Source organism: Arvicanthis niloticus, chromosome 2 (genome assembly GCF_011762505.2).
Source record: "Arvicanthis niloticus isolate mArvNil1 chromosome 2, mArvNil1.pat.X, whole genome shotgun sequence".
NCBI classification, from domain to species: domain Eukaryota; kingdom Metazoa; phylum Chordata; class Mammalia; order Rodentia; family Muridae; genus Arvicanthis; species Arvicanthis niloticus.
The window spans coordinates 35,111,855-35,123,927 of NC_047659.1; the positions used below are offsets into that span (position 1 = coordinate 35,111,855).

The 12,073-nt window shown below is 41.0% G+C and overlaps 1 protein-coding gene across 3 annotated transcripts in view; it reads left to right on the plus strand.

The window, feature by feature from the left end:
* Nucleotides 1-12,073, plus strand: part of Upp2 (uridine phosphorylase 2) — a 36,948-nt gene that overhangs the window by 12,616 nt on the left and 12,259 nt on the right. For all 3 annotated transcript variants that reach the window (XM_076928761.1, XM_076928762.1, XM_034496533.2), the window contains exons 3-5: nucleotides 4,221-4,379; nucleotides 6,910-7,024; nucleotides 10,693-10,902. In XM_076928761.1, coding sequence (XP_076784876.1) covers nucleotides 4,221-4,379; nucleotides 6,910-7,024; nucleotides 10,693-10,902 — 484 coding nt within the window. The remainder of the gene's footprint in view (nucleotides 1-4,220; nucleotides 4,380-6,909; nucleotides 7,025-10,692; nucleotides 10,903-12,073) is intronic.

Here is a 12,073-nt window from a genome sequence, read left to right on the forward strand (position 1 = left end):
CAATATAGCCTCCTGTGGGATGGGGATGGGGTGCTTCTGTGAACCAGGTTGGAAGTGGACCACTTTACTTCTGCTCATATTCTAGTGACTGGAACATGGGCATATGATCTTGTCTACCTGGAAAAGAGCCTGGGAAGTTAGCATTACCTGTAGATCCAGAAAGAAGAAGAAATGGTCTTGGCACAACTCATCAGTTTCTGCCATACTTGGAGGAGATGAAAACAATTGAAAAATATGATAGAGGTGCTAGAAAGATGTTTTTCAAATTTAATATCCAAATATATATTTTATCATGTTGTCCCAGATGCCTTTTATAAAATCACTAACTGGTACCATCTGCTTCATCCAAGCAATTATTTTAATTTTATTGATATTATAGTACAATTACATTTCTCTCTTAATTTACCTCTCTCCAAACCCTCCCATATATCCCTCCCCTCTTTGCTTCAAATTTATGGCTTTTTTTTTTTACTAATTGTTATTGCATGCATATATATATATATATATATATATATATATATATATTCTTAAATATTATCTGGTTCTGTCCATATGATGTTGCTTGTATGCATGTTTTCAGGGCTGAGTATTTGGCACTGGCCAACCAATGCCAAATACTCTCCCCTGAGGAAGAACACTTTTACCCCTCCCAGCTTTCTTTGGGGTGTGTGTGTGTGTGTAGGACTGATGTCTCATATGCTTTTTGCCATCAAGTTTTGCATGTCCATTGATGTTGCTCTTGTTGAGCTTACATTTGGGTAGTTCTGTTGGTGAGATTTTATGAGTATAGCTGCTGATGTTACTAGGTGATACAGTCTCCCAACAAACTCCCTGGTCCTTTGGCTCTTACTATCTTCCCCCTCTCCTCTTACACAATGTTCCCTGATCTTTAGGTACAGAAATGCTTTGTAGTTGTATCCACTGAGACTGGGCTCTACAACATTGAATTTTGACTAGTTGTGGTTTTCTGTATTGGTCTCTATTTGTTGTAGAGAGGTTTTCTTGATGGGGTTCAGGGTAAAGATTATACTTACCCATGAATATAAGGACAAATGTTTATAGATTGTTGTTAGAGATTATGCTGGTTTAGTACATTAGTGGTTGTAGATTCTCCTCCAATAACCATGGCTTTTCTAGTTATGAGTAGTTAACTAGGTTTCCAGTCCCATGAATGTTTTTACTCTTGTTGAGTGGGTATTAAGTCCAATTGGAGTGAAGTTGGTCACTACCAAAATATGAGCACCACTATTGTACCCTTAGGGTTACCATGTCATACTGGTCATTAATGTGGTTCATAGACATCATAGCTACATAGGACTGTTGGTTGCCTACCTCCTTTAGAAGCTTGCATGGTGCCTTCTGGTCCCATGAAAGCTCATCTTCAGATAGGGAGCATTCCTATCAGTTCAAGTGCTTGGTGCTCTGGGCCATGTTTCCAAAATGCATGGTATCTTCAGAATTTTAAGTAACATGAAAAAACATTACTTCATAAGACTTCATAATATTCATTTAAATGTTTATAGTCCTTCTTAATAAACAAAATGCATAAACTCTATCTATGTTGTAAATTAACGCCATATGGCAAAATCTTGTAAGCTACTGGGGACATTTGAAAGTGAGTTTGTTCTGGAAGTCATTAGGCAAAATCCTGAACATATTTTTATAATGCTTCTTATTCCTGCCCAATGCATTTCTACCTTTTTTTCTTTTGATAAATCCTGGACAAAGATCATTTTGTTTGGAACATAAATCACAATCAGTGCCACCGGAGACCAATGTTGGCTGGTGGTCTTCAGCTGTGTGTTACTTCTTATTAAAGCAGCCAGTCAGGTCATGATGTCTACAGGTGATGCTTAATGAATCTGACTTGGGAGTAGATGTCAGGAGCTAAGCTTCCTCCTCTCTGCGCATGTCATCTCTATGTCGCCAGAAATCTGCAGACATTCTGGTTGATTACTACAATATCTATATTCAAAGCAGAACACCAACTGCGAACTACTCTAACATCTGTTTCGGTTTTAAGGTCAGTCAGAATGATTGTAATTAACATATACTGGCACCACACAGTGAGGTTATTTTCAAACTCCTGTATTTTGTTTATTAAAGGGGGGCCTCCTTGTACTTAGACCTTGACTTACACACTGCAAGAAAGTGCTTAACTACTCAAAAGAGCAAAATCCCTGGGTAATCAATAATATCCACAGCTTCCCTTAAACATTGGCCTGCCTTGCCATCTTGTCTCTAGACTTTATGGCTGGCTTTCATTGTTCATTACTACCTTAAGGCCCCATCGGAAAACCTCCTAGGAAACTCCAGCAGAAACAGCAGTGAGGGGAGATGAGAAGCACAGTGCCCAGACAAAAAAAAAAAAGAATGATTATGTCCTGTGATTAAAAGTTACTGTATGCTGCCTAGGAATTATTGTTAAGTGGAAACAGAATGCATCATGAGATCAGACCACCAAACACTTCTGTTGATCTTTTGCAAGAGGGACAGCCACTCAACAACCTTGGGGATTTCTTCAGATAGCCTCTGTAAGGGGCCTTGCTAGCCTTCCTTGGATCCTCTGCCCATTACTGCCCACAGCAGCCAGACACCACTAGGTGTCTTTTTCCCTCCAAAAAACCTTAAGTTTGCTTTATTTTCTATGGAATCTTGCAATAGAGAGATGTGATCTCAAAATGCAGGCCAGAACAGTGCTATCTGATATGAAATGTAGAAGTCCACATATGTGGACACTGAGAAGGTGCTGGAATTCATGCCTACCCCTTCACTATATTCAATCCTACTTCATCCTGATTAAACCTGAGAGTGCCAGAGATGATGATGATCTGAGGAATATAAAGGTTTCATGTGTTGCTGTGCAAGTGACTTAATTAGTGATGAGTTAGTGCTCAAAGCCAAGTGCACTTACATTCAAATGGCAGCTGCCCAGCATTCCTTGACTTTTGCTTTCTGTACTTCACTCTGTACACCACACAATATATACCACACCACATATACCACACCACATATACCACACCACATATACCACACCATATATATCAACCGTATATACCACATCACATATACCATTCCACATATACTACATCTCTTACATCACACTGTATAGACCACACCACATATACCATACTGTATATACACCACACACACTGCATCTCTTATAACACACTGCACCACATTTGCACCACACCACATGGCTTTCGTTTCTGAGTAGATTTCTGTCTGACAACCTTCTGTATGCTTTGCTTCCTCCTGGCCTTCAGACCCTCCCTTTTGTTGCTGATCCTGCTTGGTGGACACCTGGATGCCTACTCATGTAGGCCGCCAACAGGACACTCCTCTCCTTTCTCTCTGGCATATTCTCCCACCCATGTGGTTAATGTATCCCTAACAGGTTGTGACATGATCAATTATAATTTTTTTTGAGATAGGGTGTCACTATACAGTCTGGTCTGGCATCAAATGCACTATGCAGTCCAGGCTGCTCTCAAACTCATAATCCTCCTGTGTCAACCACAGAACTCTGGCTGTAGGTACACATTATCATGCCCGACTGCCTATTGTCAACATATTTTATTAGACAAAACAACCTTTGACTGCAACATCTACCCTAAAGTCAGAGAATAAGATAAATGCAAAAACAAATTAGTGGGATGGATGACTTACTGCAGTCAAGTTCTTAACCTACAAGCCTTGTTCCGTAATGCTTTTTTTTTCCTCAGTGAAGAACAGAAAAGTCTTGAGATGCTCCCTTTAAAGCTTGAGTTTATCCCAGTACATTTTTAAATAAAGGCTCCTTGTTAGGGTGAATAATCAGAAAACACAGTAAAACTGGCAGGCATCCCTTTGCTTTCCAAAACTTAAATTCCACATCCTTAGCACTTGACACTAAACATGTCATGTAAGTACCCATCACTAGGATGATTATATCTATGAAGATGCCAGCTGATGCTACTATAAACAAAACCACCAGAAAACAGTTCCTTGAACAATCTTACATGATTTTCTTCACTAATTTAGTACATAACTCATTTCACCTAGTTGCCTTCTTTCAGGTTAATGACATAAATGAGCCAGATTTTGAGCACAATCCGAGACATTGACACACACTCAGAAGTAACCTAAATGCGCTACAAAATGAAAATATTAGAACTGAATGTTGCCCGTTGCTCTTATCATGGTGATGATGGTAGGTACCTGTTCATTTTTATTGACAGTTTGTCTGCGTTGGTGGGAGCCCGAACAGAATGAAGGCATTTGCGCAGTTTATACACAAGGAACTCCAGTTGGATGGAGATGGAGAAGACATCGAAGACATCTGTGCGGGGACAGACAGATACTGCATGTTCAAAACAGGCCCTGTGCTCTCCCTCAGTGTAAGTTGGGGGAAAGCCAGCTAACCTTTGAGGGATGGACACCAAACTGGGACCATCCAAAGACACTTCCCTCACCACTCTGTTGTGTCTTCTTACACAAGGAATGCAAGGGAAGAAGTTAATACAACTCAAAAGAATTTTCAGGACAGGGCAGAGCATCCAGGGTCACTACCTGCCTTTATACTCACTACTTAACTGTTAGGTAAGGGCAGGAGTCTTCAAGGCTCATCCCTCTTTCTATCCCTAACTGATCAACACACTCCCCTTTCCAGCCATCTCCTTTCTTCTGTCTTTTATCCTGTGTTAGGAGCCTTGAGCTATTCATAGAGGCCCATTCTCAGGATTGTTAGATTTAACACAGACAAACTTGCGGAAAAGCTGTGAGTGGATTTGCACAGAGGTCTTGTGATGTGTTCTGCTCTCGTTCAGAACCTGATAGCTCTTCTGGACACTGTCTAAGATGTGACGAAAGCAGGGTGATTCTCTGAGCGGGTCCCATCAATGGCAAACACTTAGGAGGGTGTCTGTACACAGCCACCCATCCTGTCCACTCAGCTTTCCACACATGGCTATATTCTGAAGCAAAAAAAAATCCAAGTCTGCCATGTGTTTGCATGTGGTAGGCCTCTTAAGGGACATAAGAGACAATGAGCAAGCCCTGCATAGATGTGTCAATTCTGAAAGGGTTCAGTTGTAAAATTCTCTTGATGCTAGGGAACCGTCACAACTCACTGATCCTTCAGGTGACTCAGATTATTCAGTGGTAGAATGTCCCAAGAGCAAGGAACATGGGGCAAGCAAAGAAAACATTCATAATAATACCACTGGGGCAGCGAAGTGAATCTTATGGCCCCAAGAGTGCCTGAAACCTGTTTTGGCTTCTAATAGCAGAATCCATTCACTTACTAATTTGTTCAGTCAATAAAAAATTATAGACTACCTACCCTAGAAGAAGCTAAATGTCCCCTCATATTGTCCTATTAACTTTTCAGTTAAAATCCTTTAAACAGTAATTATTTGTTCTATTTTGTACAGTAAATGGAGAGAGGAAAAAGTTAACATTCACACACACACACACACACACACACACACACACACACGAATGAATTTTCTCTAAATGATCAAAAACACTTCATCATAAGGCAAAGCCAGAGGTGATCCTGGTGTCCTGTCAAGGACCATGACCCAAATGGTCAAAGTTAGCCGCTTAGAATATTAGGCAGGCAGGCAGTTCCCAATACACATCACTTTATACATCTCCAGTAGCTACTGGGAGAGAGGGACAGAAGGGAAGGAGGGAAAGAGGATGAAAGAGAGAATTTTAAGAGAAACAGGAGTCTATTTGTAATTGTATCATCATATTGAAAACTGGGTGCTGATCCTAAAGTTAACCTATGGCTGATTTTGAAAGAACCTAGTAGATAAAATAATAACCCATCTGCTAATTTACTGTTGAAGCAAATGACAGTTTATTCATTCATTACAGAGCCAGAGCCAAGGCCCCAAACGTGTTAATCTCAAGCACACAGATCAATACAGACTTGATTCCTGGATCCAGGAGGCTTTATGAAGCTTTCGGAAATTAGGGTTTATTAGATGGGAACAAAAAAAAAAAAAAAATGGTGATCCCAGAGTCCTGCAGTTTCCACAGTTTAATATTCTTGGTGATCAGAAGGAAAGGGAGCTCTGGTTGGAAGCAACATGACCACAGCTCTAGTGGTTTTCCACAGTCTCTGACATCAGGTTCGAAGTTAAGTAGCTACTGAGAAAACTCAGTTCCAGTTTCTACAAGCTTCTGCATGGAAGGTCTTTCTGAAGATTTGTTAGACATAATGGGAACACCAGAAGTGGCTAAATCCTCTAGTCCATGTTGACTGACCCCTAGTTTGGTGACCGTGACTGTTTTGACACAAGTGCTGAACTAAACTAGGCTGCAGCCATGATCTGTGGCAATTTAAACTTATTCACAGGTTCGGCATAAGTTTGGAACTCTTGAGTTGGAACTGAAACCACGTTTGTCCATCGGAGTCCTTCTGAACTCACACAGAATTAACAGCAAATGATCAAGGCTATATTTGAACAATAAAGTTAGTTTACTATTTCGCTCACTAGGGTGAAGTGAGGTTGTGTGAAATGGAAGACAAAATTACGCTTCCTCTGTTTCCTGTCAATTATGTATGGGGATGGGATCCTCTTCTCATAGGTTCATTGGAAATAACTCCACAGGGAGATGCAAGCTGATGCTGCCCCGGCACACCTGTACTCTCTGCCATCCACCTCTGTTCTTGACAGTGAGCGGCTCACTTTAACTGGCTATAGGATGCCTCTCTCTAGTCCTCACAGATGGACACATCCATCAGCATGCCATGTAGGCATCACTTAGAGATGACTTACGTTTTCCCAAGTGTTGGCACAGTCTTAATGATTATGTAAATTTATACAAGGGCTATTAACTCATAAAGAAGAAAAAATATGTCCTGCTCACTTATGCGTGTGTGCGATGTATAATGACTCTCCTCTCTCTCAACAGCACGGGATGGGCATCCCCTCCATTTCTATTATGCTCCACGAACTCATCAAATTACTCCACCACGCACGCTGCTGTGATGTTACCATCATCAGAATTGGAACGTCAGGGGGAATTGGTGAGATGGATTGATTTCTACCATTAAAGCCAAGTGATTCTTCATACATCCCTGTGTTAATTCAGAGTACACCAACATATTTAGAGCCCAACAGAAATCCAGATGGGCTGCAAACTACTGGGAAGCTGGGGCTTGAGGATTTAAAGATCTCTCTCTCTCTCTCTCTCTCTCTCTCTCTCTCTCTCTCTCTCTGTGTGTGTGTGTGTGTATGTATGTGTGTGTGTGTGTGTGTGTGTGTGTACGATTCTACTGTTGTTCAAAGAGGTTCATACAAAGAAAAGAAGAATTATTAGAAAGTATGATTTTATGGTATGTTCTAGTTTGTTTCTTTGTTGCTGTCAAAAGACTTTGACCAAAGTCAAAGTGGGGAGAGCAGAGCTTATATGGCTAACAGCTCGCAGTCAATTATTGAGGAAAGCCAAGGGAAGAACTCACGGCAGGAACCTGGATGCAGGAGCCTTAGCAGAGGCCTTGGAGAAGTGCTGCTAGGCCATTCTTATGGAGATAGTTCTTCAGTTGAGGCTCCCTCTTCCCAGATGTCTTCAGTTTTAGTCAAGTTGACAAAACCTAATCAGCACAAAGTAAGGGTGGGTTTTTCAGCCTGAGAAATTCTACAGGAATGGGGGTGTTCAGGTAAAGAAAATTATAGGGGTTTACCTGTTTTATCTACTCAGTATTGGACCTTATGGCTGCTAGCAAAACATTGCCTTTGGCTCATCTCAGTGGTTACAGCTCTTTTCTTGGTCCCATGTTTTACTCAATTACACAGCAAAAAGACCATGTGGGCCAGTGACTGTGTAAGTTCATCTAAGAGCTTCCCCATCCCCCACCCCAGCATCCCCTTAATTGTTTCTTAAGGAGTAGTTCTTATCAGGGTGTCATCTTACCGTGTGACTACATGCTAATGTAAGTGCAGCATTTTAAATGGAAAGGTTTGATAGACAGACCAACAGGACCACATGGTTACATAGAAGAGGATGAGCTTCTAAGAAGACAACCACCCCAGAATTGCTTGAGTAAGAATTTAGGAGCAAGAGGTGGTCTCAAAAAAAAAAAAAAAAAAAAAAAAAAAAAAAAAAAAAAAAACCAAATGACTAGAGAAATGGCATGCTCGCAGATAGCGCTGACTAAGATGGAGCCATTTAGAAAAGACCACAGCCTTTCTAAAGCTATGATCCAGAAACAAAGCCAGCCCAAAGCATCTTACATGTGAACAAGAAATAGCATTTTTTTTTTGTGGGTGCTCTTCCAAATGAAAAGGGAGAATGGAAGCAGTCAGTGTTGGCCAGACATCCTTCTAGATTGTAGTTTCCCAAATGATCAGTTTCAGGAAACAAAGTGCCTGGGAAAGACATGGGGACCGTTATTAAGGCTGCTTGTAATTCTCGGTTTGTAGGACACACTGATCTGCCTTCTGAGCTCACAGCTAATCATCCTGACCTCCTGACTGGACAGTTGCCATTTGATAAGAGTGAGCCTCCAGCTAGTCACTCTGGTGACCATCTAAATCACGGTCATGGTCTTGTGTTTCATGATAACATGGTACAGACTACAACAAGATTGTACCGACATCATGGAGGACTGTAAACAGAGGCAAAACAAGCTGTTGGATTGGTGCAAACAGCTTAAGCTCTGAGTTGCATCTAAGACAGGCCCATTTGTTTGAAGCAACACTGTATTTGAAGAGAGAAAATACAGATATTATTTATTCCTTTTCTGACATGATCATTCCTTAATGAAGTAAAATAATACCTTGATAAAGGAAATATACACAATTAAAAAGAACTTTTGTCTTAGAGAGACTAGGCTATACATGCTTCAGTGTATCTACATTTTAAAGCCAGTATGAGGAAAACACATTTTCAACTTCTTTCTCAATGTCTTAGGGCATTCTGAACAAGGTAAGAAGCCCCTTTTTGGGGGCTTACTTACAGTGTGTCTGGCCAATCAGAACTGTATCTTCAGAAGCTACTGGGATGTTTAGCATCAATTGTCAACTTGACACAACCTAGCATCTAGGATGGCCTGTGGATGTATCTGGTTGGAGATTGACTTAATTCAGTTTGTGGATGTGGGCCTGACCGTTCCCTAAGCAAGAGGTCCTGAATTGTGTAAGAGTAGGGAAACGTAGCTGAGCACAAGCAAGCTAGCAGGTACATGTGCACCCATTTTTTTTTCCCTCTGCTCATGACTGTGAATGAGACTTACTGCTTCTAGTTCCTACCTTAACTTCCTCATAATGGTGGACTGTAAGTTGGGATTGTAAACCTCATTAAGCTGCTCTGTCTGCTTCTGTTAAGGTTGTTATCACAACAACAGAAATTAAAGTCTGACAGCCACCTTGAGTATCTAGTGGGAAATGTAAAGTGTTCCTTAATTAACTCTACTTTGGTGTAAATATATATAAATATATATATATATCCCAAAATGAGTTTGCACTCCATAGCCAGGGTTGTTTAAAAATTTTTTTCCTGTAAAGTGCCAGATAATAAAGGTTCTGGGCTTTGCAAACTGTGCACTTTCTGTTGCTACTTCTTAGTGTCATATCATAGCTCAGATAGACCAAGGACAGTACATAAGTGAGTGAATGTGTGGATCATGTTGCAACAGAGCTTTGTTTACTAAGACAGGTGGCATGTGGCCTGAGGACCAGAATTTGCAGACCTGTGTGCTCTGTGGTATCTTGATAGAAGCATGCACTCACTGATTTTTATTGAATACTCAAGATGTGCTGGGTACCACACAAGGCCAGGTGAGAGAGCAGTGTGCTTGACACTGTTCTTAACTTAATATAGATTGTGTTTCATCAGAGAAATAGACAAACAAATGACAGTTAAAAAAAAAAGAAAGAGTACCATTCAGATACATCTTTGCACTCAGTCAGTAGAAGTTGGCATAAGATGGGTCCCGGAAGGGCCTTGGGAAATTCTCTGGACCTGTTTTTGTTACCTTTCATTTATTTATGCTCATTTCTTGGGTTTTGTCTCCTCCATGGCTCAGACTTTTGAAAGGGTGTGGCTCCAGGTGACACCTGAGAAACATTGGCATTAGTGTGATGAGAGGACTTCCTTAGGACAAGGACACACCCAGGCAGGGAGAGTAAAAATTGACAGAAAATGGCATCTTAGTGGGCCCCAGTCCCTTGAGCAAGCCAGACTTTGCAGCAATGGAAGGGCAGCCAAGAGGCCTAATTTGCATGGAGTCAGGGAGAAAAGGGAGGGTATGTGATGAGACTCTGAAGGAAGAGAGGGGAGAGCTGCCAAGAAATTATAGTAATCGAGGAGTTTGTAGGAAGATTAAATATCAAGGAGTCACATCACCTTATGAAAGCTACTTGCTGGCAGGCTCATTTACTTTATTCCTGACCTAATTTATTCAAATTTGAGCCTGAAGGCTGGCACTAATTTGCATGTCCAAGAGTCGTGTTTGTCTTGGAACCTAAACCCCACCACACCGTAAATCTGTAAAGACAGCCAATGAGAATGCCCATTCTAAAGGTTATTCCATTGCACTTAGGAAAAAAAAAAACATATTTTTAAAGATGGAAGCAGGGGGAATCATTAACAAACAGCATTAATTAATGTTGACAGAATAGGTCGCAGACTACACGGCCCAAAAGTCAACTCAAAGCAATCTTCTGGGAATCACTTATTTGTTCCACATTGCAGGGATTGCGCCAGGGTCTGTTGTAATAACAGACACAGCTGTAGACTCCTTTTTCAAGCCTCGGTTTGAGCAGATCATCTTGGATAACGTGGTCACCCGAAGCACTGAGCTTGACAAAGAACTGGCTAGCGATTTGTTCAACTGTAGCAGAGAAATCTCCAACTTCCCAACCCTCATCGGACACACAATGTGTACCTATGACTTTTATGAAGGTGAGAATCGTTTGCACACCAGGAAAGCAGTAGAAAAACAGCAGCTGCTTGTTATACAAACCCACAATTTATATTAAAACTGCACGCTAGCAAATTAATAGTGTGGATTTTCAAGGGGGAAGCAAATAGCCTTTTTACTTACTAAAGCATGGTAACATAAGGGCTTAATAAGCAGCTGAGAAACATGCAGGGTGACTTTATATTGAGAATGGGTTTAATCCTATATCAGTTTGAATACTGAAATGCAATTAATGATGGTGACAGCATCTTCTCTCTGCCTGTGACTTTTAACTTAAATTGCTGATTTTAAGAAAGAGGAATATGCTGGTTCTATGCCTTTGTCATTCTTCTGAACCCCAGGCAAGAAAAAAGACTAGGAAATGGAGAGAATTGTTTAATTAGACAAATCCTATGGGGATGTGGCAGTCTCAGAGAGGGACTTTTAGCCTACAGCCAAGAGTAAAACGGTCTCCATACCTAGTACAGAGTTAAGTTGAAGGTCACTGTCAAGTAGCAGCTCTTGTTCCAAGGGATGAGGCAAGGCCAAAGAAAAACAGGACAAAACAATCTCCAAGGATTCTGCTCATTACAGAAGAATTCTCAATGTCTTGATCCCATGCTATTTCACGGTAAATCTTGTGCTGAGGTAATATTTATATAAACATTATAGTTAATGTTAAGATTTCATTGCCAACTTCTTCTACCTTTCTCTCTATCAAAGCTTACACATTACTTTAAAAAGTCACTCATGGAGATAGACTGTATTCTGTTTGCCTTTGTTCAGGTTAGTAAAGGCCTTGGAGGTGTTTCCACAACAGGCAGCAGGGTGGTAGATGGACAGGGTGAGACTGATCTAGGACATCAGCTCTTAGGCCCTTCATTTAGGGCATCCCTTACCCGTGTGTTTATGCCATAGCTCGTTAGTGGAAGCCTGGTAGAGTCAGTGTTTCCATTGGCCTGTGAGATACTGTTTCAAATATGAAACATTTTGCCAACATTTGTAATTTCTAGAGCTTTCCATACAAATATCCAGATTTTTGGCTCCCTGACATAACATAAAGTAGCATCAGAAAGTACAAAATAGTTCATGCATGACAGACCTGGAAAGACCTGGCCCACATCTGGGGCTACTTATGCTGGGGCAAGGTGAGATGAGGTGAGACGACTCCTA